This window comes from Poeciliopsis prolifica, unplaced genomic scaffold (genome assembly GCF_027474105.1).
Source record: "Poeciliopsis prolifica strain line A6 unplaced genomic scaffold, Auburn_PproV2 SCAFFOLD005, whole genome shotgun sequence".
NCBI classification, from domain to species: Eukaryota; Metazoa; Chordata; class Actinopteri; order Cyprinodontiformes; family Poeciliidae; genus Poeciliopsis; species Poeciliopsis prolifica.
The window spans coordinates 17,102,768-17,129,154 of record NW_026562380.1 but is presented as its reverse complement, the minus strand read 5'-3'; the positions used below and the strand labels follow the sequence as shown (position 1 = coordinate 17,129,154).

The 26,387-nt window shown below is 41.1% G+C and overlaps 1 protein-coding gene across 4 annotated transcripts in view; it reads right to left on the bottom strand.

Annotated features, from left to right (window-relative positions):
• Positions 1-26,387, bottom strand: part of slc8a1b (solute carrier family 8 member 1b) — a 132,164-nt gene that overhangs the window by 9,151 nt on the left and 96,626 nt on the right. For 2 of the 4 annotated variants that reach the window (XM_055029301.1, XM_055029300.1), the window contains exons 6-10: positions 21,992-22,137; positions 17,881-17,980; positions 14,636-14,668; positions 2,025-2,210; positions 1,430-1,519 (exon numbers count right to left, since the gene is read on the bottom strand). In XM_055029301.1, coding sequence (XP_054885276.1) covers positions 1,430-1,519; positions 2,025-2,210; positions 14,636-14,668; positions 17,881-17,980; positions 21,992-22,137 — 555 coding nt within the window. The remainder of the gene's footprint in view (positions 1-1,429; positions 1,520-2,024; positions 2,211-14,635; positions 14,669-17,880; positions 17,981-21,991; positions 22,138-26,387) is intronic. The other 2 variants (XM_055029303.1, XM_055029302.1) reach the window with 1 other exon arrangement.

Below are 26,387 nucleotides of genomic sequence, written 5' to 3'. Positions count from 1 at the left end.
TCTTTGCTCTTTTGGCATTTGCAGCATAATGTGTAATCGGATGACAAGCGCTTTTGCTTCCCGTTAGGGTGAACGGGGCTACAAATGTCCATCCTTCAAGCATTTCTGTTTCTGTTGGCCGTGATCGCCGTCGTGAAAGCAGTCGAACTCAACGATGCAGAAAAACACTTACGCTGCATTATAAATGAAAGGAAGAAGGACGAACAACGAGCGTTATGAATGTGAAAATGTCTACAAAATGGTCCCTGAAGGGGATCGCTGAGTAACACACATCTATACCAGAAGAAATTTTGATCTGGGAGGAGAGCTAAATGCCAAATGAAAAAGGGGAGAAAAGATTTGATTAAGCTGATGGAACATCCAATAATGGAAAGTTGTAATGAACATTCTGGAAAAAAAAGATGCAGCGATGCCAACGCGTGTTTCAGAGGGACTTGGAACAGTTACTAACATCGAGGTATTCAAATAACTGATAAATATCATGTTCCTACAATTAAGATTTCGAAGAAAGTGGCAGGAGTTTTATTTCTCAAACCTCAGTGGAGTACTGGGTAACAAAGCACTGCCCCTTCCCCACCTGTTGCTGCACACTGAATCAGCAAGCTCAAACGAAGGCGACTGTTAAGCAGTGGACTGCAGCAGAAACACAACATTATGCGCACTAAGCATTTCCAAATGTACAATAAAAGTAGCAGCGATTTTGTTTTTCATTGAATAATTCAACTTCAGATATACCTGTAATAATCATTAGTTAGAAGAACTGCTGGTTTTTTGTCTTTTCACTAAAAGCTTTTTCTCTTTTCCTAACGTAGGTGCTTGACGTCAACAAGCGCCTACATTATTCCCCAAGGCTGTGATGCTGCAAGAATCCCACCGCTTAGTGCAACTCTGTGAAGCATCAAATTTAGTGACTTGAGGAGCCTTGCACATTCATTTTTTAATTAACAGAGACGCTACTAAGAATAAATAAAACGTTAATTTGAAAAAGAAAATCTACTTTTGTGTATAAAAAGCTTAGACGCTCACAAACATCTATTGACCATTTGTTTTGGTCAGTAGATGTTGGTGGAAACTTTGTTTGGGAGTCATTCTGACCCGGTGCGGTTTGACTGGGAGGTTTCCAGGTTCAGCAGGGATTCGATGAACTTAAATGAGATTTCTGTGGCCCACAAGGTTCTGCTTGGTAGGAGAATTATTGGTGCTTAGAAAACATTTTTCTGCCTCCCGGGTGAATGAAAATCTAAACCATAAGGGTTCAAAAATGCCCGATGATAAGTGTTGAGACATTTGCTTGTTGCGTGTAAAACTGTCGTTTCACCATTTTGGAGAATTAAGCTTTAGTTTGTGTGAAATTGATGGGAAAAAAAAACAAATAAATCAATCCCCTGACTAAATGGTCACAGTATTCAGAACATGAACATGCTCTCACCTGGCACAGACGTTCCCAGTGCCACAAATACGACTGCTGTGACGGAGTCTTTGAGGCCCACGGTGCAGCCAAAGTGAGATGCCAGATCCCCTGCAAAATATCACAGGAAGTACATCACAGTGATGTCGTCTACACAGGACATGCTAAACGTCGTACTGCATGAAACATGTCAGGGCAACCTGGTCAACGTAATATAGCTACAAATGAGATGTAGAAATATTAATTTATTCAGTTGGGCAACAGTTAATTCATTTCAGCCGAAATTCAATTGTAGAGAAATATTTCAAAGTTTTATGTGGATCTAGTCTGATAAGTATGGTTTGTAACTAATAACTCAACACAAGCTGTATTTCCCTCCCCAACAGAACTTTGCACCTGCTTGCACTGCAGAAGGTGTCGATACTTTCTTTACAGACCATGGTGACACTGTGCAAGAGGATTAATAAAATTAACAAACATAAACACTTCAAATAAACATGCCATGAATTAGTTTTAAAAATAAATAAATAAATACATTTGGACGATTCACCAAAATATCCAAATGCATCACGATGCACATGTGCAGTGAACTACTTCATTGGGACTTTGTGCTCACCGATGACAGCAGTGAGCAGTCCAATCATACAGATGGACACGACGAAGCAGGCCCAGCCGCTCCAGTAGTCGGTGGGCGGGACGAAGGCGAACAGAACCTTCCAGAAGACGGTCAGGAAGTGCATGACGTAGTCAAAGCACGACGGTAGTTTCTCCTCGCCGCACTCCTCGTCGTCATCGTCCTCACCTGGGAGGAAGGAACAGAGTTCAGGGAGAGCGTTGATTGGGATTTTTTTCTTTCTTTCTTTCTTTTTTTTTTTTGTCAGATGTCGACTCTGCGGTGCAGTTGTTTGTCAGAAAAGCCAAAGATGAAAAACAACAACAAAAGAAAAAGCTCCCAAATTATATCCACTCCTCGAATGTTGTGATTCTCTGAAGGTTTTTCCATGCTGGTTTTCGCTGCACCTCCTGAGTGATTTCTGCTGGCATTTCTGCAAAGCCTGGTTGGTTTAATAACCATGGAAACAGAGGAGTTGTTTACCGGTGGGTGAAGCTGATTGCTTACAGTGAGATGTCAAATCTGTGATGAGTTTAATAAAACACACAGTCAAGCGAAAACAAGATTAAAAAAAATAAATAAAGAAATGCAACGATGGTACAATGTTCCAATTCTTTGTGCAAAACAGATTCACAATGGAAAAAAACAGCATCACCTTTATACCATCCTAACTTTAACTTGACATCTTGAAAAACCTCATCAGTGAACGCAAATAAATGTCAGATAAATAATTTGTGACACGTCTGTGTAATGTCCGCATCAGAGTCTAATCACTTCCTCAGGACATGAGCTACAGCCATCCTGATCGGCTCTCAGAGTGTGGATATTGACTGTGATTAAATGCAAGAGCTGCTGAAACATAAAATTCAAATTACTTTTCCAGCTCGATAAAAAAAAAAAAAAAAAAAGAAAGCCAGCACCCCATCCTCCTCCCCCAACACTCCCGTTTCTGCTCCGTTTAGAAAAGGCTCAAACCAACGAGTAAATGAGGCTCCACGCTGCTTCAGTGAATCGCAGTGATTGGGTGAATCCCAAGGAGAGCAGTGATCTCCCACTGATTTCATTCCAGTCATCCACCACCCGTCTAATACAAAAAAAATTTAAATATAAAAAGATGCCGATGCGATTCAGTTCCCCCAAGCAAACCACAAAAAAAGTTTGCACATTTAAGTGAGGACAGTTTTCCACCAGTCGTCCCCCCCCGTCCCGTCCCTTACGTTGTCCACCAATTGCTGAAGCATCGAGTGTAACAACCGTCCATGCAAACAAAGCCGGCATCCAGAGTCACAGTGCCACTTCAGTTATTAGAGTTGGAAACTGGAAGTCTGACCAGGTCAGAAATCTGGACGGACTCTGACCTGAGCCTTCAGAGACACATAAAGACAATGACAAAGACAGACTTCTATCACCTGAAGAATACTTCCAGGATTAAAAGGACTGATGTCGCAACAGGATCTAGAGAAGCTTATTACATATATATCTTGGTCCCTACAACAGCGTCTTCACAATTCTACCTAAAAACCAAACCAAACCAAAAAAACAAGAAAAACAGACACTTGATCTAAAACTCTGCTGCTTGCATTCTCACTAAAACCAGGAGTGCAGACTTTTAAATAATGCAGTTTATAAATGACCGAACGGCTTAGCACCACAATACATTCAAGATCTGCTGCTGTTGTATCAACCTAGACTATTCGGGTCTTCCGGTTCTGCTCTGCATCCCCATAAACCAGAACCAGACCTGGAGAAGCAGCATTCAGCTTCTATGTACCACAAATCTGGAACAAGCTTCCAAAAAAAACAGCAGAAACACAGAGTTACTTCAAATCAAGACTAAAACCCCACCTGTTTGGCATCGTCTCTGAAAGTCTGCCTCCTAGATACATGGAAATATGAGGTTTCCATGTATCTGTAGTCTGGTTCTCTTGGAAACAGCAAAGCTTTTTATTTGTTTTGCTAAAAGCTAATTCAATTAACCGACTATAAAAGAAACATTTGGATCTGGCCATTTAAGGGAACACGGTTGTTCACTCTGTAAATGGGAAGCTAATTCAACTGAGGTGTGCGGCTTCTATAGCTTTGCGTTGATCAGCAACACAAACGTTGGTAAGCTAATTTGAAGGACTTCCATGCGTTTTCTGCAGGGGCCTCGGAGCCTGTAATTAAATATAATGGTTGAAATCATCAAGCACAAACAAACGGCAAAAGGTCAGTGCAGCAGGCGACGCTGTCATGACGCATAAAGGTTTCAATCAGGCAGAGATCCTCGGCCATGAATTATAAAACGAGTCCAGTCATCTGAGTTATGTCACTTCATACCGTCAGCAGCTCTCCTTCCTGCTCACGCGCTCCATCATGGCTGACTGGAGCCGCTTTCTCGCACTGCCCTTCCACTTTGCACAGTGTCGGTGTGTTTTTAACAGCACCAATCTCCTCTGTCTTCCTTTATCTGCAAGCGTCATTTGTAGATATAAGTAATAGATTTTGCCCTGACATTTTCCATGTTTTTGAAACGCTACCTTGGATTCAAACACCGGGGTACCTGCGTTGTTTTGGGTTGAAGTTGACGGCATCATTTTGACTGGAAACATACTCCTGCGCTTCCTTTTGTCCTCTATTTGATTTCCTCTGAAGTTGATGTTTTGGTTATAATGTCTGTTTTACTCAAATTCCAAAATCAAATTCCCTTGGTTACACACACAATGAAACCCAATTCTGATTTCCATATTAGTGTAACTGCATCCATCCTCATCCTCACTTCTGTCTTTACTGAGTTGCCAGGCTCACATTTATATTTATGTCTCCTCCAGTTTCCACCTTTTGTTCCTCATGCATGGTCTCAGTTTGGCTCATTTTTTCTTCCCGCTCCGTCTTCTGACCATTTTTCATTCTCTGACCATCTTTCTATAGCTCAATACATCCTATGGCCTTGTCATTTCATCTGCAACGTTCTGTCACCTTTTAAATTTTATAGCAAATCTCTCTCTGTTGTGCGCGTGTATTATTGTAACAACATTTAATTATTTTGTGCCGTTATCTCATTTGAGCGAACAGCTGCAAATTACTATGTGCAAAGAAATATTTTCTATTGATTTGCTTTATCAGGGGAAAAAAAAAAGAAGTAATTTATTCCAGCTGAGTTATAGAAGTAGGTCGTCTACCACACTTTTCTTCCTTGCCTGACGGAGGTGCTAGATTGTTCTCGTCTCTTGCTGTTCGCTGATAGTGTTCAAAAGTCGCAATCTCGTAGGGTCTGACATATGATGATGAACCGCGGCGTGTTTCTACAGGCTGCTAGCCAGGCGAGGTGTGTGTCCATGACTGTGTCTGCCTGCAGCGCTCTGCTCTTTAAGTGATATGGTCTGTGCACAAGAGATTTGGGAGAATCCTGTCTGACAGTGTGCTTACACAAGGCTCTCATCCAGGCCCACAGACGAGCAACGCAGTTTGAAACTGATGTGGCCAAATAAGTTGCGGCGCAGGAAAACCTCGGATGCTGAGAAGAGTTTCTCTCTAATCGCGAGGAGAGGAGGAAGGAGTTCTTCAGCCTGGCAGTGGAAAGGAGACTTCACTTGTTACATGTTTCATTTTTGATTTCTCCTTGAACGTCTTTTTAAAGGGGCCTTATCATGTAAAATCGACTTTTTTGAGCTTTACACGTCGTTATGATGTTACTCCATCATCAAAGCGTTCCTCGAGTGTTGCCTTGATTCTTTCATGCATGTTTGCAAAAATACTTTAATCACACATGCCGACAATTCGACTGTGCAAAACACCTGGGTGGACCTAGCACCACCTGGCAGAGCAACTCTCCCCTGCGACTCCCCGACTCAGTTCCTTCAGACTAGCCTGCAGCAATTAGCAAACACAACTGTGCATCTGCTGAGCTTGCTACACTTCTCAGTGCAAACGCTGGTAAAAATGTTGTTGAATGATTAATAGAGGAGCGATGTTATGATGATGTATGAGTTTCAGAAAGAGTAGGAGTTTTTAAAGAGATATTGGCCCAATTTCAAAGTTACAAAGTTACTTCATACACATATAGCATTTTCTTAACAATCGAAGTTTACACTTGATTGTGCTATAAAATGGCACAATGTGCCTGGGAAACATAATACCGCCACTTTAAATGAAGCCTTGTCGGCTATCTCAATACTTTCTGTAAATCTCTTTGATTAACTTTGTCAACAGCAGGGCAACTGAAAAAACTTTTCTATTTTATCATTAGTACTTAAGATAACAGATGACCAAGTTTAGTCAGAGCTCATTAAAATCAGCCCTTTAGTTTTGAACTTCACTGCAAAAACACACAATCTTACCAAGTACTTTTGGTTTAGTTCCTGGTGCAAATTTATTGGTGCACTTGAAATTCAACAAAACTAAGATACTAGTCACTTTTCAGCTGAAAATAGGAGCTTGTTTTAAGTCGATACTTTCTTAGTATTGATGCGAAAGTGCTAGCAATAAGTTAATAATAAGTCAGTGGAACAAGACATTTTTCCATACTTGTATGGGAGATTTTTTTCACTTACAAAGACTTCTTTTTAAATAAAATTAAGGAGTTATTGACTTAAAAAAAAGCTCATATTTCTTGCTGTAAGTTAGTTTAGTCTTATTTCAAGCACTAAGGTATTTGCACTAGAAACTAGACCACAAGTACTTTGCTTTGTGTTTTCTGTTGTGTAATTGGCCCAAACTATGCCAACCACTCCATTCTGGCAACGTCCGTAAGTCATCTGTATCTTTTCAACCGAGTACCACAAATGACTTAGAAGCGGCGAGGTCCTCTTTACAGATTATGGGAAAACTTAATAATGTTGGTTCACCACAAAAAGTCGTTTACTGACAGCAACATGGAGCTGCTCTGCGAGAAACTTCGCCACGACGAGAAAGGGTTTTGTCGACTTCGTGCTGCGTTACATCTTTAGAGGCGAGGCGTCGGCCCACTGGAACCCAAAACGGGCAACTCCCGGTCGCTGTGGCGCAACCGTCACTAACACAGAGGAGGGAAAGACAATTCATCAACTGTTCCTCTTTCCAACGTCACTTGGACTTTGAAGGTTTCAGTGCAGTCACAGAAATACATCGCTTTGATTACTGAAACCATCAGAAAATAGATTTGACAGGCCTTAGACAAGCCTCACATTATTTCTTGAGCTTCAAAGTCTTTTCCTATTCACTTCATGCATTAAAAAAAACACACAAAAAATTGTATTTTCATTTTGAGTAAATAAGCATATTTTCGTAATCTAAAAGAGACCTTTTTTTTGTTTTGTTTTGTTTTAAATCGTGCTGCAGTCGGACAGCTGTGTGACTAATTATGTGAGCGTGGTCTGTCTGCCAGAATCCCCAATGACATGCTGATGTTTGTATTCATGCACCAGAGGCCCCGTCAGGCTGCCTGTCAGGGCCACACACTAAAACACAGACTCGGAGTCAGGCCGGCACGAAAGCTCCGAGCTCTGAGCCGAAGCCTCGCCTTTGGACTTTGTCGTGGACTTTCAAGCGTCGCCTGAGCCTGCCTTCGGATCCCTGGCCCGGAAACATCTCCTGTCCGTCCACGTGAAGCACATTTGAATTTCAAAGCTCCGGTACCGTTTTGAACACCGTCGGTTTATGGGTTGATGAGTGAACAAGTCATCCCGTCTCTGACAGTCTGTGATAAACACGTCAATTAAATAATCGGTGATTTTGGTGAGTCACTCATTCGTCATCTATAAGTAACAAAAAACCCCCCTTCCCACAAAAAACTCCCTTTTGTTCGAGTCAGACCGTAGGAAGACGACTCTGGGATTTGTTGATGCCAGTACATAGAAACAAAAACACACAGAGCCTCGCAAAATCATTTAACTTGTCACCCCAAAAACACCGACAAGTCAATGCAGTCGGGATAGATAATCAAAACAAGCAACATTTTTAAATATTAGGCAATAATTAACGTTCTCCACATGCAATTAAAGGTAACATTTGAAAGCATGGCTTTCTATTAGGATAGATAGAGCTGTGTGATTTAAGCAGGGCCTCAGATGTTTTATGAAGCATCTTAAACACCATGAACACAAGTTTGACACCTTGAAATTGGGCCTCCGTCTCTTTAAGAAGCTCCTGCTCTGACGTTTCATCACATCGTCACAACGACATTATTCTTCTTTTAAACGTTCGTCGGAGCAACAGTTCACGTCATAAGTTCAGCAGATTTTGTTGAGGGAGGAACATAAAGACCTGGTGCAAAACTCTGAAGTTTTGCTTTTTATGTAATACTTCCCCTTTAAAGCAGGTAAAGCTCGACCTGAGGCTGTTCTATCCGTCTTTCCTATCTTTATATTCATCCGCCTTATTTGCATGGCCCGTCCTCCGACCTCCGCTACAAGCGCACCATTTCTCTGTACTCGTCTTCTTTTTCTTGAGTGTCACATTCCCTCCCTCGGGTGTGGACACCCGGCCCCCCGTAAATAAAACGCCCTCACCGAGGAGCGGGTGATTGAACCACAATGTGGATTCAGTAATTAGAGTGCAGTGGAGTGAGGAGTGGCTGGACATCCATCTTTTCTCCCCCTTCTCTTTGCACCGCTCATTCTTTGTCGTAGCAGTCCCCCTCAGCACCTTGATTTCCTGTCCATTGATTTCCCTCCCTTCTCTCCTCCCATTGTTTTGTCCCCTTTTGTCGCTGCATGTGCCTTCAGTTCGACCACGTTAACACAATGTTTCCTCTCACTCTATTCAGCAAACAGGATTCAACTTGAAAATTGGCTTCGTTATGCCGCCGTCTCGAGGGTGTCGTTTTTAATTTGGTATTAGAAGGACTTTTGGCCCTCCTGTTTGCTCTGCCTGGTTTAAATCACTCAAACAACTCGGCTTTAAAAGGAGTAAACTGCACTGTTTATTACCTCCATGGTGCAGGTTTGAGAGGTTTCAAAATTCTCATTTAACTGTGAAGAAAAAGAGATTTGTTTTTATTGTTTTTACTCCTAAACTTTGTCGAGAACCTACATGGATCTAAACAAGGTTACTGCTGTTATTCAGTGACAATATCAGGAGACAATTGTTCAGCTCCAATCTTGCTAGAGACGTGAGGCAATGTCCTTGCATCACTAAGAAGAAAAACCACTCATTTCCATTTCTCTAATCATTCTTTAACCAAAGCACATGGCCATGTGGAGAGTTTGAATATATTTTTTTATGCATTCTCTCCTGAATTAAACTGGTATATTTTCTTTTTAAGTTTTTAATAAAATAAAATCCTGGACTACAGCCATTAAATATTTTAGTTATCAAGACCTATGAAGAAAGAAATCTTGATTATTCAGGGATGCTACAGCATCGCTATCTTAATTTTTTATTTTTTTTCACTTTGATGTTTTGTGCCTCTCCATCAGACCTGTGGACAATCGTATTCCAACCATCTCCAGCCAGGTCACCAATTTATCAGTTTTCCAGTCTTAGATGATGGTTACCAGGATGTCTGACATGCCTAGTTGAAGGTTTTTATGTTCATGAGGTGCCGGCGTCTCCAGCTGGTATGAAAAGAGACGGCAGTCTAAGATTATGTGTTCGACCTGCTCGAGTGCCGCACCATTTCTGTTGATTACCCAGAATGTGATGTTCCTTTTTGAAATGTTTTCAATACCAAATGCATTTTTAGGCAGAAGGGTCCTGACTTTTTGGTAAAACGGTGTCATTATCACCACAAATTGGGACTCAGTTTCCTCCGGGAGATTGCAGAAAATCTGTGTAGAAATGCTTGAAGTCACCAGACTGTTCTCGCTTTGCTAAAATCCGACACATGTAATGATTTAAACTTATTTTCCCCAACTCACAGTTTTTTGCACTAATAGCAAATATTAACAATGGAGTCTGCTTGGCATTCACATATGCATTTGAGCCGCACCGAACTTTATGTCAACCGAACCGACACCTGGCTTTTTTAGGCAGACCAAAATTTGCTTATTTGATCTGCATCAGAGTTGGATTGCATGTTCAGACCTCTACAAAAAAAAACAGACTTAAACACATTAGAGATTGATTAAAGCGGACTAAACGGGGCATATTTTAGGGGGTGAATGCACCATAAAATACAAAGGAATGATAATTTGTGAAGAGGGAACGTCAAGTGCTTGCTCTGCTTTCTTAGTGCAAAACATGGATACAAGCAAATTTTAAAGCTCAACTTTCTCACCTTCGTATCTGGAGCTTAGAATAATTTAACTTGTTCCACCAGATTAAATCACATCTTCAATGGCCTTAGATTTAATTACACTTACAACAGCAAAAGCCAAACAATATACATACAGCAGTTTAATGTAAAATGTGTTAAGAGGAACATAAAACATAAAATAGAAAATATATGTGGATTTTTAAAAAATATGTAAGACAACATTTTTTTAATCTGCCTTAAGACACATTGTCCAACCCTAACCCTAACTTGATGTGCGGGAAGAAACGAAACTTTTCTACAACAAAGCCCTCAATCAGACACTTCTTGACATTCACTCCCTTTTCCACCATGATCTCGCGCGCCCTCCCAAATGTCAGTGGTGCCGGGAAGCTATTCTTTACGCTGAGGTCTTCGCAGAACAGCTCTAGGTCAATGCTACCAGTAAGACGACCTGGTGGTCTCTCGCCTTTCAGGGCAGCAAAGGGAATGTCGTCATTCCTCCGGAAGACATCACATAGGAGGAGGCAAATGACCCTAGCTCCCAAGAGAGCTGGAACAGCATCCAGAGCCTGGCACACTGGAAATATGTGTTCCAGCCTCTTTTGGAGGTCATTTCGCGTCCAGTGGTGCAGGGGGGTGGCGGGACCTCGCCGGCACTTCCAGCGGTGGAGCCAACCCGATAAAGCCTCGGGTGTGAGTAAGGCTTTTGGGGTTGACGGTGTTGGTCCCCAGGCTCACACTCAGCTGGAAGTCCGACAGGGACAGAGGATGTCCGTAAAAGAGCTCCTCCAGCGCCAGCTCGAGTTGAAATGACCGCCAGCTCGGGTCATATCTGGCCACTCCCATGTTGTCTTTCAGGATGCTGTGCAGCTCCTTCACAAAGTAGCACAGCACCTTTTGGAGAGTTGACGACAGCCCATTGTCCACACCTGTCCTTAAAAGGGACCACCAGGGCGTTCTCGGTGAACAGCATGTGGAGGGCATTTATACAAAATGACTCCACTGGGTCAATCTCCCCTGGTATCTCCCCACTTTCAAATCTCTCACGTGCTCTAAGCGAAGACCAAGCTGCATGTCCATTTTGTTCGTCAGGTCCTCCATGTGCTCTAAGTACTGCCATGCCCTTGACACAAGTGCCCGCTGGAACTGTGGATGTGAGAGACGGCAGGTCACCAGCACACCACTGACAGGGTGTCTGTACGGCATTTTTACGTGCACATGAGGAGAGTCGACGTAGAGCTGTACGAAGTTAAGCTTTCCCTCAGCGCTGAAAAGGTACAGCAATATTGGCTGCAGGCTCATCTCCAGGTGGTCGAGGTTGCTTTGGTAATTGGTGGCCTCGTGGATCCCCAAGATGGAGTACAGCGATCCACGAGGACCTACCAATTCCTGCAGACCAAACCTGGAGAACAGGAGGTGGGTGTCTCGATCACTGGATTTCACGTTACAGGCCGTGTGGAGAGACAGACTGGCAACGCCGTGGGGAGAGACGATGTCCGTAACATCGAGAGTTTCCTCCTCCTTCTGCCCAAACGCTGTGAGGTAGAGAGCGGGCTTCAGGAAGTGGCTCTCTCCGATGTTCTGCATCGCCTTGTCCAGAATATGTCCCTCATGGTATTTGCTTGTGTTGGTGTAAATTTGTTTTAATAGAGTGGGCCTTACTTTGTCCCTTCCTGTTGCGGCCTGAAGGAGCTTCTGGAACTCGAATACAATACATTTCACACGCATAAATTCCATAGAGGCTCTTCTTGGAATTTATGTTTCTGTTTCTTGTGTGAAACAGAAACAAGTTGACGATTTCTGTCCTTTTTCAGTTGCCGAGTCATTTGACTCACTCGAATGGCTCCAGCCACATTATCAGCGCAGTTTTAATGTTCCAGTCAGATGTTGCTTTCCATTACTGTTGAGAAAAGCTCCAGGCCATAGACATCCTCAGCTACCAGAAAGTCATACTGAACGCTCCTCTAATGGTGAAAGCTTCCCTGCAGAGCGAAGCTTTCACCACCAGTCCTAAAATTTAAACTAGTTATGTCCCTGTCAATACATTTCCCTTATTCCACATCTTTTTGGAGTTGGGCTCAGTCAGCATTTTTATACGCAACCATGTAGGGAACGATTCATCACCTCATTCAACTTTTAGACATAAGTGACCTTTAGGGCAGAGACGTTGCAGAAAATGACATTAGCACACAGGGTTCTGATTTGCCCTCCGGCCATCATGCGCAACATATACCCAATCATATGGCCACTAATTATTTCCATCTATGTTTTCATGCATGTAATGCAGATGTCAAGCAAGAACAATTAGGAAGTTCCTTTCAGCGTCTCAGATTATGAACATCAAACTTGATTTGTTCCTTGTCAATTGCAGCGTCTCGCAGAAGCTTTCGGACCTGCTAGGCTTTCTCACATTTTGTCACATTAGAAAACCTAATGTGCTTATTGAGATAAAATGCACAATAATATGTTGGAAGTGAAATTTGTAGTTTCTTTCACTAATTCCACTGTTAATTTTGACACAGATGAATAAAATCGATTCCAAAAAACAGGCTCTAGAGAAAATTTTACACCAAATGTCACATAAAACAGAACTAAACTCAGGTTTCTGTGTTGGAGTGAAAGTTTTTGTTCCCTGACATTAACAGCACACAGCAATCACTGCTTCCTGTCTCCTGGTCCATCTTCACTGTGTAATCCCAGTATCTGTCTCCAGTTGCCACTGAGCATAGAATTGGAAACCCACAAAAGTATGAACACACACACTCACACACTGACGCTACATCAATCCGCTGACATTTTGGAGGACTTTAAAGGCTCTAAATCCAGGTTTTGTGCTTTGAGATAAAGATCTCATAAGCGATGTTGGGTGTTTAATAGGCGTAATGATTTAGTCAGATTAAGGTACGGTCGTAAATGTTTTCCCATAGCTGTTTTTATGACAAATGGGCTGGTTTAAAGCTGAACTCTTCAGTCTTCTCCAGCGTTTTGGCAAAATAAAAGAGCACAAGATCTAGATTTGCCGGAGACGACGGAGTGGGATGTGTTCAGTCAAGATACAAACATGTTAGAAAGCGGCCGAAAGTTTTTTACTTCTATCCAAACATCTGAGAGGCGATACGAGCTCATACTGTGGGCAATGAGGAGGATAGGGAATAAGAAAGCTTAGACAAAGATTATCTGTTGTAGATATTAAATCCACCACAGTATCAGTGACAGATGCTCTGGACATCAAAGCCTCGAAGCAGCAGCGTGTATCTGAAGGGATGATCCATCACGTTACATCATGTCTACATTTGGGCTCGTTGTGTAACAGTTTCCACGGTGTGTCGATTCGAGTTCTCTGGAAAACGAACTCCAAACAGTCCCAGGCTGTTCCAGCATCACTAATCCAATATGTGCAATAAAAAATCAAAAAAACAAGAAAAAAGATAGAGAGAAAAAAAGATAGTCTGTTTTAATTACAAAATGACCTGCAGAAAACGTTTGGTCAAAGCACAGGGAGGCCTCTGTTGGCTAAGAAAAGCTTTGCAGCTGCTCTTTGAGTTGTCTGCAGATGTGAAACAGTCCAAGGTTGACCTCTACGTTTAGAGTCTGTTTAGAGTTTGACCTCTACGTTTAGAGTCTGTTTAGAGTTTGACCTCTACGTTTAGAGTCTGTTTAGAGTTTGACCTCTACGTTTAGAGTCTGTTTAGAGTTTGACCTCTACGTTTAGAGTCTGTTCAGAGTTTGACCTCTACGTTTAGAGTCAGTCTGTCCATGCTGCTGGCTAGTCCACGGAAGCACATGAGTGAGATGTTATCACCTATTTTTATCATGCAATGTTTAATGTGACTTTTTAAGCACCCTAGTGGACAATAAACATTTTACATAAACACTGTTGCACCCAAAAAGGTGTAAGAATTGGACGTTCTGCAACAACAGAATGAACTTAGATCGACCGTTATTTTATAAAATTAAGACTTTGATTTGATGCTTGAGATTATTAGCAATAGTTAATGGAAGTAGATTAAAGTCTCACCTTTCTACACAAAATCCCTCTCGGTTTTTTCATGTTATCAATTCAAATTCATTTTTTCTTTTAAAATTTTTGCTCTGGTCCATTTCTCTAAGCCTCACCTGATCCTCAGCGTTAAATCTTTTTCTTTTCTACTCTGTCGAAACAAAGATGGAGAACCAACATCTGTTTTTTATCAAAACAAGAATCCAGAAAAACCCAGACTAGTTTATAAATTATGGACTGCTTGTTCTTATTACACACGGGGAACCAAAATGCAGTCTTATACTTTTACCTTTTTGTCTTTCTTTTGGTTTGTTGTTTTTTTTTGCATTTCTTTCTAATTCATGTAAAGTACATTGAATGCCTTGTTGCTGAAAATGTGCTATATGAATAAAATCACCTTACCTTCAGAGCCATATTATACATTTAATATTGTATAACATTAATTTATCATCCACTTACATCCGTAGAGGTGACATGGCGTGTTTTTCATATCTGTGGAGAGATCAATCATTAGCCTCTCATCTATACAAGAAAAACAAAAACTGGGGATTTAGAAAACATTTTTCTGTTCAATTTTATTTTGTTTATTGAATTTTTGTAATATTAGTTCTTCCCATCAAGGAAGATTTACATGTAGGTTTCTTAGCCAAGCAAAACAGAGCAAGTAACTGACAATGAACATATTTCAGATATGGAGATTTATATTGCATTGTGTATTATATGCCAACCAGAGAGGTTGCAATGAGAATGGAGGCATAAACATTTCTGTGTTTTCACTTTTAACACTCAGCACGAGGCCGATTCCTCTCGGCAGCCCTCCTGCTCCCTCTCCACTTTCCCCGCTCTGTGTGTGGCTTCACAGCTGGAGGTGAACTGCTGGTTTGATCTTCAAGCATGCAATCAGCTCTCATTCTCAAAAACGTTCAATTCCGAGTTTTGATCTGGCTTCATGTTTAAATAACCAGGAAAAAGAAAAAAAAAACTGTTTTCCTTGCCTCGTGCGCACAAAAGTATGTTTTTTTTGTGTGTGCGTGTTATAAAGTGGATATGCTGTATCCTGCTTTTAGAGCCTTCTGTTTCACATTTACATCATTCGGTTGTCGTAGATATGAACTGCCGGGCTGAAATCTCACAAAACAGTTGCTTATTATTTTATCTCCGCAAGCCCATCTATCCCTTTCCTGAGATGCGTCAGAGAAACTCATTTCGGTGCCGCATCTTTAAATGTGAGCGAGGAACTTCACACCCCGCCTCCTTCAGGCTGCAGACCCTGATCCTGACCCGCTCCACCCACTTTTGGAGTTTGACAGCAGCTAACGCTAGCGCCGAGAACATCACTGCATCATTTGGATCATTCCCCAAGACAAAAAAGTTACAAGCTGTTTATGTAGAAGTTAAAAGCTAGCATAAGCAGAAGGCGACTCAATCAGACAACGTCTTTTCTAAAATCCTTCTTTACAGCTGGAGAAAACTTCTTGAAGCTGCCTGGTTAAATCTTAGTTTTTTTTTAGGACATGTACCCCCACCAAAGGGCAACAAGCCGTTCCAGCAGTTCCACAGAAAGCACTTTTTGACGTAATAATCAAAAGAACTTAACAGGGGACAGAGAAAACTGAACGGATCCAAGCAGAATATAAAGATGTCTACCCAGGACTCGGAGAGACTAAATCTAACTAGATGCTCCAAGCACACAACAAAATGTATTTAAGGGCAAGAAATGTGGATTTTGTACGGCATGTTGTCTTTAAGGATTTAAATGATTTAATTAAGCAGAAATGTAGTTTTTGTAAATGTGATTTCTTATGCCACATAAGACCAAGAATGTGTCCAAACAAATGCTTTTATTAAAGGAGAAAACTGTGCTCTCTCTGTTGCTTCAACACACACAGACACACACACACACTGAACTCTGTCACTGTAGACAAGCTAATCCCAGATAATAGGGTAAAGCGTTTTTTTTTTTTTTTTTACTGGAACAGGCTTTCTAAAAAAGCACAAACACACAAAAACCCACCAGACAAACTAATTTGGAGACACTTAAGTGTATGAGCTTTCCAAACAACGATTCTACATAAATGGGTCTGAAACAAACAAGATTTCTTTTCAATAATCAATTTAATTATTTTTAGTACGTTCACATGCCAAAACTAATTGCTTTTATTCATTTATTTTTTGCATCTCCCTTTATTGAGGTACGACCTTCACCTTTGAAATGCTCAGACAGCATAAACTACAGATAATGAGGACACTGTAGATTTTCTCAAGTAAACAATAACAAGCCTGTAAACATGGAGAGCTGTGCTAGCAAGAGGCGCTACGCCGAACCTTCCTTTATCTTACAATTAATCTTTTCACACGAGCAGCAGATAGGGCTCGGGATTACTCTGAGGCCTGAAGGGATGCATGCTCTGAATCGCTACCAACTTACAGCCGAGCCTCAAAGTGAGGACCAAGTCTTAAATAAAGTTGTTGTCTTCTGCCGTGTAACCGGCGGTGAATAGCCCGGCTTTAAACCCTCGTTCGTTTGCCAAGAAATTCTTTGTTTGTTTGAGGAGGTGTGAATGTGTAATCAAACTCTAACGCAGACGAAAGAAAGCAAACTCCCTGGCACGGTTTGAATGCAAACGTGAATGCCAAGCAGTACCGGAAACCGCTCGAAAGCAGGGAGCCAACTGTAGCGCGGGGCATTCTGGGTAAATACAACCAAAACAAATGCGAGAGTCAAACACTAGCGGGAGAAAGAGAAAACCAACAACCTCTAGCTAAGTTCTGACACCACTCCATTTTTGTTTGCATTTTATGAAAAAGAACTTGCTCTCAGTGTCTTGTTCAGAGGTTTCTGCGTCATTTCCTTCAGTGGGTCTTGCTGCGGCGCCACCACAGGTGAGGAGGGGAAAGGGCCTTTAAAAGGGCGTGGTTTGTTCGACAGTGCAGGCTGAACGTGAACCGCTTCAGCTGAAATTGTAACTAACGCTGCAAATTTGTTTCCCAATGAAACCGAGTCTACCGGACTATCAGGTGTGAAAACATCCTTACACTTTTGATGGGCATAAAATTTATTACATTAATATATAATTTAACATTTACGTAAATGGAGTATGAAGATTCAGGTGGTCTACTTATTTCAGGATGCGATTGGCCAGTATTGTGCATGTTGTGTTCATGCTGGGCATGTCGTCTTTAAACTGTTTGGATATTTTTTGAAGCCAGAACTTTTTGTATTGCAGTGAATTAAAAAAAAAAACATTACCTGCTGTACATGTCCGCTATTTAACTCATATTTCCCAACTTATTTAGCCATTAGTGGCAAAAGACCCAAAATGAACTGTAGGACTTTTTTCTTCTCTCCTTAATAGGTAAAATTATATGACAGCTTCTTTAATCACATCCCATTTAGTCAGCGTTTATCGGTTAAAAACCATTCGAGAGCAACTATAACCACCACCCCACCAGCCATCACTCCACTGCATTTCATCAAGCGTGAGTTTGCTAATCTTTCGGGTTGTGCTCGTCATTTGCACGCGTGAAGCAGAGCGCACGAGGGGCCTCGAAAGACGTAAAACCGCAGCTGTTCCTATTAAAAGTAAATTAAATTCAAGGGCCCATTAAACGCACGCTTCACAGAAATCATTAGGCGTGTCCAGATAAAGCGGAGAGCGGAATACTGGAGCGCGAAGCCCAGTTTTTGCTTGCTATGGCCTCACCTGCGCTGACAGTGATGGCTTCGATGAACTGGTCTCTCCAGCTGTTGGTTCCCACCAGCAGAGCGAGGTTGGTCTTCTTTATCAGCTTGTCCACCGTGTTCTGGAATAAAAAAGAAATAAAAGACGATTCTTGTTACCGAAGACGGAATTTCCGTTTCAGGTCTTTATCCCGGTGAGATTAGTAGCTGGAGCCACGATCACATGAACTACAAAGGTACAAAGGGGCAACATTTCTTCTGATTGCTTTCAGTCAGAGCCTTGAAATTAACAGCAGCAAAAGACAGAAACCAACCATCACTTTTAAAAGAGAGAGGGGGAAAAAAAATAGAGCAAAGTCACTGAAGAGGGAAATTGGATACCGTCTGAATCAAAACATAAACAATGAAGGAAAATAAAAAACAATAAGAAATGGTCTTAAATCTATACGACTGATTGTACTTCAAATAATAATAATAAAAAAGGCTCCATTTCTAGGATTACTGCCAACTCAATTCCAGCTTCATGTCAAGCAATGCAGTAAATTTTCATGACTAACTCAGCCTGTTGATGGAAAATACAAAAATAAAATATTTTGCCTTACTTACCTTATTGAGGAAAAAAATATAAAATACCAAAAAGCACTCATTTAAGTGTTGCTATTATTCAACAACTTCACCATACAAACAGTTTAAAGCAAGGAACTAATCTCCATCTATTTCCAGTTTTCTATTCTTGGAATAGAAAATCATTTTTACGCTTCAACAGAGAGATTTTGGAAACTTTGACAATGAATGAACGATGATCAACAAATCTGATGCATCATCAAAGGTTGAGATCGTCACAAGAAACTAAACTTAAACATGTATTTGTGATAACAACCTATTCTGTCATAATAGTGAAAGCTGAGCGATAGGAAACCTCTAAAATGTGCTGACCTTTAAAGAAGCTCATCACTTCTTTGAACAAGATTACAGCTGCTTGCTTTGCTGGTGTTTTATTTTGAAGTCACCAAAAATACTCCAAGAGTTGCTTCATAAAATAAAGATGCTGCGAGAGGAAACCAGTTTAGAGCCACTCGAAGAAACAACGGACCCGTTTTCAAATCATCTCGAAACAGATTTTATTTTCAGGAACAACTCAGAATCCTTCACGCCTCATATTTATACTTTTTTTTATTATCGTCTTGTTGTTATTTTATCATTTAAAAATAGCATCATAGTGAAAATGGTTTTATTTAAATATATGCAGGTACAATATATTATACCTGCACTTTTTTGTTGAAGTTCACATAGCTTCTCTGTACCTCTATATTAATTATTAGAATAAATATTTGACAGTTTCTGCATTTTCCCCAAAACATCGTCATTCACTCTCAGACTTTCTGCTTTTTGATTGATTGATCTTAATGTTTTCTCAGCATTTGGATGTCAGTTAATCCTTCAAAAGTAAGGAATCATGGCAGATTACGTCAACACAAACACTCGAGCAAACGTAGCCACTCGCACAGGCTAATCAAAGGAGCGGTGGGAATGGCGCTCTTTCTTTCTCTGCACTTCTGAAGAAAAATGAGATGCTAATGGTCTTGAATGGTGCTCGGGGATGTAAACAGTGCCTCGCCGCCGCTGTGAAGCTCCACCTTCCCAAACAACACACACACTTCCATCAATTTTAACTCTGTTGCATGTGGAGCGAACATCCGTGCACGGACAGCACGGTCTGTGGAATACCTCATCGCCTCGGTGTCATTTGTGAACGTTGACTTTGCTTTTTGGAGTTTTACAAAAAAGGTGAAACTTTGGAAATGTGAAAAAGCTGCGAATCCAGAAGAAATGCAGGAATGTGAAAGTCATCTGTTCTAATGTTTAAGACGACATTTTGTTTCCCCCTTATAAGCTGGATAATCAGCACTAATGTGAAATCCATCTCATTTCTTTCTTTCTGCTTCTTGTTGCCTCATGTCAAACTCCATGCCATTCCACAGCCGGCTGACGGGCACCGCTTCGGACAACTACGGGATCCAATTCCACCAAGATGCACACAGAAGTATAATTTCCTGCGCCGGAGTATGGGATCCCGTCAAGCAGCAAGCCATTACTGGGAGTTATTAATTGTCTGTCTGAAGTGAGCGTGTAGGTGGAGCGACCGGCAGGAGAACATGCATTAGAGCAGCACAAAATGCAACATAGATGGTAATTACACTTAAACCCGTCTTCAGTCGGTGCGTGGGAGACGTGATGCGACTCCTTCCCGTTTGCTTCAAGGAGGTTCGATTGTCTGTAACATGTGGCAGCGGCTTTTGTGAGGCATTTGTGCAACTTAGCAGCAGCTTAATGCGGCGCAATCAATACGACTTCATTTCAAGTTGGCTGTGAAAATAAGAATGTTTCTCATTTTGTCTTCATACATGGAAATGAACTAACTTCACAATGGATGCAGGGACGTTTCCCCTTACTGCCTTTCAAGACCTTTTCTCACTAAGCATTCAAAGACGGACAGAAGCCACTTCACAGAGCAAAAGCTTCTCTTTCGAGGCCAAATGTGGGTGAAAGTTAATGCTCCCAGGAGCTGGGCAGAGAGGCAGCCGGAGTGGCAGGTGTTTACAGGGCAGCTGGTGTCCTCGACACACGGCTCTGACCAATGCTAATGTTGTCCTTTAGCAGACTCTGTGATGCCAAAATGTGTACACTGAAGCAGTGCTGAGGTTCCACCGTTTGGTCATTACGAGTGTGTATTTTTGTAGGCGCAGCGCAAATAAAAGGAAAAACTGCGTCGTCATATCTGCAGTGCAAATAAAAATAAAAAAAACAACAAAAAGAAAATATGCTTTAGTTCAAACATGTACATTCGTAAATTCTCTTGGCGTTGAACTTTGCAAGTAAGCACTTGCAATGGTTGGTTGAGCATATCGTCACTCAAATAATGCAGGTATTTATGAGCGTTTGGTTAATTTATTCTGCCAAAATTTCAACACAAATGTCAAAGATCTTTCAGCAATCGCTGCTATGACTTATTTTACTAATTTCATTTCTTTTACAGCCTAATCTAGTTTTAATGATCTTTTACTTTTGGTTTGATTGTTGTTATCTTTAATACATTTTGTCACTTATCTTCAGCTTAGCATTCTCTCTATGCAATTTGACACACTGTGGCCAACATCCTAAAATGTTTAATGAACAGAAGCTAGTTGGTGCTTTCAGTGTGAGGTTTTCAAACCGTCTTCAGATCAATATTTCAGCAGGTTTTCATCAAGATCTCTTCATTGAGAGTCCTACAGAAACCCAAGCAAATATATCTAAATAAACCTTTAAAGCTTCTGCTTTAAAAGTTCAACTTAATGCCTGCTTCCTCAGACAAAAAAAAAACAACAACAGGCAATGCAGAGATCTGGAGAGATGTGCTGACTCCCTTGGTTCGTGTCAGATCCAATAAAACCAGTGAGGTGAACCACTGCTTCTTCATAACAACCTAATATTTAGACAACTTTTTAAATATGACGCACAAAATCAATGGACAACAGCGTTTGACAGGACTGACGGCTGGAACATGAACCAGTCTTGTCATTGATGGATTCTGTATCTTATTTGCGTTTCATTGCCTGTTCCCAGTGATGATTAATGGTGTTTTCCAATGTAATTTTTCTCCCCCCCCCCTTAATCTGTCTCTGAACTAACTGCTCCGTAACCGAATTCCCTCATTGTTCAAGGTCATGAGTAAATACTGCAATCACTTTACGGATTACCAACTAAACTAAGACTGATGGGGTGGAGCGGATTTCACCTCAAACACACACACAAACACCCACACGTCGAGGTGAAGGGCAAGGTCAAGTTGTTCTCTTTAATCTCGATGCCGTTATGTCGACGGACGGTAACCGAAATTAAAATCCACCGACTGGAACCGGAGGAGCACTTGGATCCAGCAGGAGTTTTTGTGTTCTGAAGAGTTCTGTAGGCCTGAGGGGCAAATTCTGCAAAAAAAAATGGCACTAAAATACAGTTTTAAGGAAAGGAAGAGTCTAAAAGTCTGACTGAACAGCAGCCTCCCTGGCATAAATGTGCTCAATCAAACAGCATGGCTCCAATTAAAGCCGCAGCTAAAATAAAAAAAAAAAAGGGAAGCGGAGCTTTCTTACCTTAAACTCGTACGACTCCTCAATGATGACCTCCAGTTTGACGTGGTCTCCCAGCATGGGACGGCCCATTTCTGCTATACGTCGCTCTTCTTCATCTTTCCCTGTCAGGGGCTCCTCTTCCTCCCCCTCTGCCTTTGGCTTTTCCTCTGAAAAAGATCACAGGAGAGAAAAAAATAATATAAAAAAACAACAGCAACAAAAAGACATTGGGTGGTAGATCTAGTACAAAGCTAAAGAAAGTTTGTCAGGTTTTGGCTTTGTAGGCACTCAGGAAGCCTTGATCTTCAAAGTTTAAGGGGGGAAATTTCTGATTAATGCATTTGTGGGATTTTCTTAAAGTGCATAGCAACAAATTTAAGCATGAAAATCTATGAATATTTAAAGTATGAAAGCTAAATAAGTCATATTTCGCTTTATATTAATTTTCAAAGCAGATTAGTGAGTGCTCCTATGTATGAAAATGGGTTCTTGACAAAAAAAAGAAAGGAAGAAATAAAAAATAACAGATCAAACAGCAAAGTAGGTCGAACTCTATGGAGAACATGATCATAAAACAATTATAAAACGTGGATTTAAAGGCTTAAATCTGAATGACACAGTTACAAAACGTTGGACAACGAAGAGTCCATGGTTGCTTAATAGCATTATAATATACAAGTCTTCTTTTCAATGCATTTTGGTAGAAATCCTGTGGCGCTTTGCACAGATTACATTACGCCAAGGACCACTCTCCTCTACCTGTAGCTCGCTTTCTATCCCTGTCATTTCACTGAGATACATGCAGACTGACTATCAGTATTTTCACTTTCCTTTTTCTCCCTACCTCTTTGGGGTGGTGTCGTTAATCCCTCTGGTAAAATAGACTGATTATGTGGATCAAAGTGAGACTTGCATAACTGCTGAGCTAAAGCCTTCTGGTGACTCGGCGTACGGAGAAACGTGCTGACACATGAATTTGCACATTAAGGGAAAGGTCTTACTTAGAGCCAAAGTAGATATTTTGTTGCCCTCTTTTGACTCCTGACAGAATTTTCGTTCTTAATCACCAGAGTTAGTTGCCACCGTAGTGAAAAGACCGAACAGACGGGAGATGAAAGAACCAACTGTGGTCAGTGAGAGGTGACTCCAGGCAGAGCACAATAATTATTTTTTTGGGTGAATTTATGAAAAGCCAAGCAGAAAACTAAAAGCAGTGCAAGCAAGCTGTCGGATGTTCTACTGCTGCGTCGTTTTTATTTTTTAAAGCCTCTGATGGTCAACAGCCAAAAAAATGTCTGGGGTTTTAGGGTCATATTGACGTGCTGAATCCAAAAATCCCATTGGTTTTGATCATAGCACCAAAATGTAGGACTTGTTCTCACAGATGGATCAGTTTCCTGAGGATCTGTGATCAACGAGTGACCAGCAGGAGGAGAGACTCCATCAGGACAGAAATAACATGGAGAATTTTGCACAATGAAGAGGTAATGTTCAATTTACACTTATACCCTTGTCAGTGGTCATTTTTCAATTTACAGAAATCCAAGTTTGTAACATTTCATTCATACACTCTGTTAGAAAACACATTTTTTTCTCCTAAAACCTTTTTTGGATGAGAAATATTGATGGAAATGGAATGATCTTTCAGATCATTTCTGATCTTTTGATTTAGTCAGAAGATCAGATTTCTCTAAACCGAATTAGGATAAAAACCTGACCTGATTGAAAAAAATAAAATAAAAAATGGATGTCAATTTTTTGGATTTAGAGGTGAAAAACAGTCCTAATTCAGTTGAAAAAAACAACTTCCAAAAAATAATTAATAACCCAGTGTCATTCTCCATTTCTTCTCTTACGTCATTGCAAGCTATTGTTGCACAGGTGAGCTTTTAAGAGCCTGTAGCCAGAATGATGGCACACACGCACACACACGTACACACACACGTACACACACACACACACACACACACACACACACACACACACACACACACACACACACACACACACACACACACACACACACACAGAGCAATGCTAAATATAAATGTGGAGTGTGTAATGGGTCAGCATCACAATGCAGTCCAATTGATTTAATGCTTTTCAGAAACATCTGTTGTTGATCCGCTTGTTGCTGAGCTAATGTGGCTACGATTCTGTTTGCATGTAAAGTGGTTACCTCTGATTTAATGACTCAGGATGGATGTTAATGCCTCAAAAAGCAGTACTCCTCTGAGGTAACGCTTCTCCTGACTTCTCAACTTCAGTCTCGACTGTATGGACTCAAACTTTAAGGTAGAAACTTCACCATCTTTACTTTCTGTGTCTTTACCAATTGATAGTCAATTGGGACACACACCTGAAATACCCAGAAAATTTCCACTGTTGTTTTAGCTTGGTCTTCATCTATCTGTTTTGGACATGTGACTATTTTAATGACAAAAGACAGAACCAGCGTTTTTTTTTTTTTAAATAGCATTACGCAGAAATTTTAGTACACTGAATACACACTGAATTACATTGCTATAAATAGTTTTTCTTCACCTTCGAACTGTTTCATAACACAGTTATAGTGCTGGACCAGGCAGCAGTTTCACAACAGTTTTGACGGTTTACAATCTTTTTAATTTGACCAAATCATAAAAAAAAGTCGGTTTGATTAACCTCGATGCAGCGGCGCCCTCGCAGTATTTCCCCTCCTTTAAGATCTGTGTCAGTAACTGCGACTTTCTGCAGAGTCATAACTTGCTAGTATGAACAAAAGGTTGAGTGCGCAGAGAGGCAGACTGATCAAATTTTCCATGGGAGTATGGTTATTAATGCCTGGGCCGGCCATTATAGCGCTGAAGATTATGAGTCTACATGAACTCCTGGGTCATTTGTTCCCCTTAGCTGAGTTACTGCATCGAGCATATACGATTACCTGCATATACAGAATATGAATAAGAAAAGGAACCAGCACCAGGGGCATCAGCTTTTTTCTCCCTTACTGTAGCCTTCACAGTTTTAGTGCCTCTTGCTGAAAGATGCTGTTTTACCGGATAAATGGGAAATATCTGCAATGTTAACTACAGGCCTCCATGTGCGTGTTCTGCTTAGATACCATGTATTTTAAAACCCATGTGTTTTTCTAACCTGTGTCTGGTTTATTTCAAGCTGATGTCACTGACTAGCATCAATCGGCAACATGTTACTTGGAACTCTTTCCTTGTGACTCATTCGCTGCTTTTATTTTGAGGCATAGACCAAAACAGAAATCAAGAAGTTCCTTCTCCCAGTCAAACACTTGATATTTTGTGAAGGAACCAACGTGAGCTCTTGTTCCTGATTGGTCAAGTAAACAATTAGCGTCGTTATCTAGCTGTCAGAGCCAAGCCTTTCTGAATCATACCGCAAATCTTATAACCAAGAATCAATGATGAATGGTTAGTGGAAGTGTCTTGGTTGGTTGTTTGGTGGGAAACCAGCTTGTACCATTTGTCTTGCATTGAAATGTGAGATGCCACCACAATTCAGTGCAGGTGTGATGAATTATAAGTTGCTTTGTCCTATGAGATATGTATTTCAAAATAAGTCGGGGTAAGAAAAAAAAATCCACATCCCTCATTATTCTTATCGTAAAGTCATATAAAGCTTGACCTGGAGACTGCATGCCTCTCCAGGTTCCCTTTTAATTGGAGTGAATTTCTCATGATAAGCATGCAAAAACGTATACACTGTCACAGACTATGTAATGTTGACCGAACGAACTCAATTAAAAGGCCAAGCCACAGATCGAGTGGGACGAAGACGACCCAGCAGTATCCGTTTTGTGGAGGAGGGTGGATGTTGCGGGGAGAGATCCCACATCGAGTCGAAGCCGCACCGTTCATCAACTGGATTTCCATCCTGCGGCACTTCCCCTCTCTGCTCCTTTGCAGATGAATCACATTAAATTCAGATGAGGGTGCATTTAAGCCAGAGGACAAACAAAGGTATTGCTCCGGTTGTCGCTCCATACTGGGACTTCTAAACGAAAGATTATTAAGCCGTCTCCATAACTAACAGTGTTCTTTTTCTAAAATTGCTTTTAGCTCGGGCAGGTTTTATTTTGTGACCGATGCTGCGCCTTTAAATCGTCTGATTTAAAATATGCGTGGGGCATAATTTGCGTCCCATCCTGAAATTTCAGCATTTTATTACTTAACCACCTCCTGCCCTTCTTAATCTCCATTTTCCTGCTTCATGACCTCATCCTCTTAGTCTTTTCTTTACGATTTAAAGCACAAGATGTTTTCATCTGTCTGTCTCTTACATTGGTCAACCGTTCACTCAGCTTTACTTTACTGGCCTCCGCAGATCGACAACACCGCTAAAGACATGTCGCAATATTGGAGTCAAGAGGGCATCAGCTGCAAATGAGCTGAAATGAAGAGAA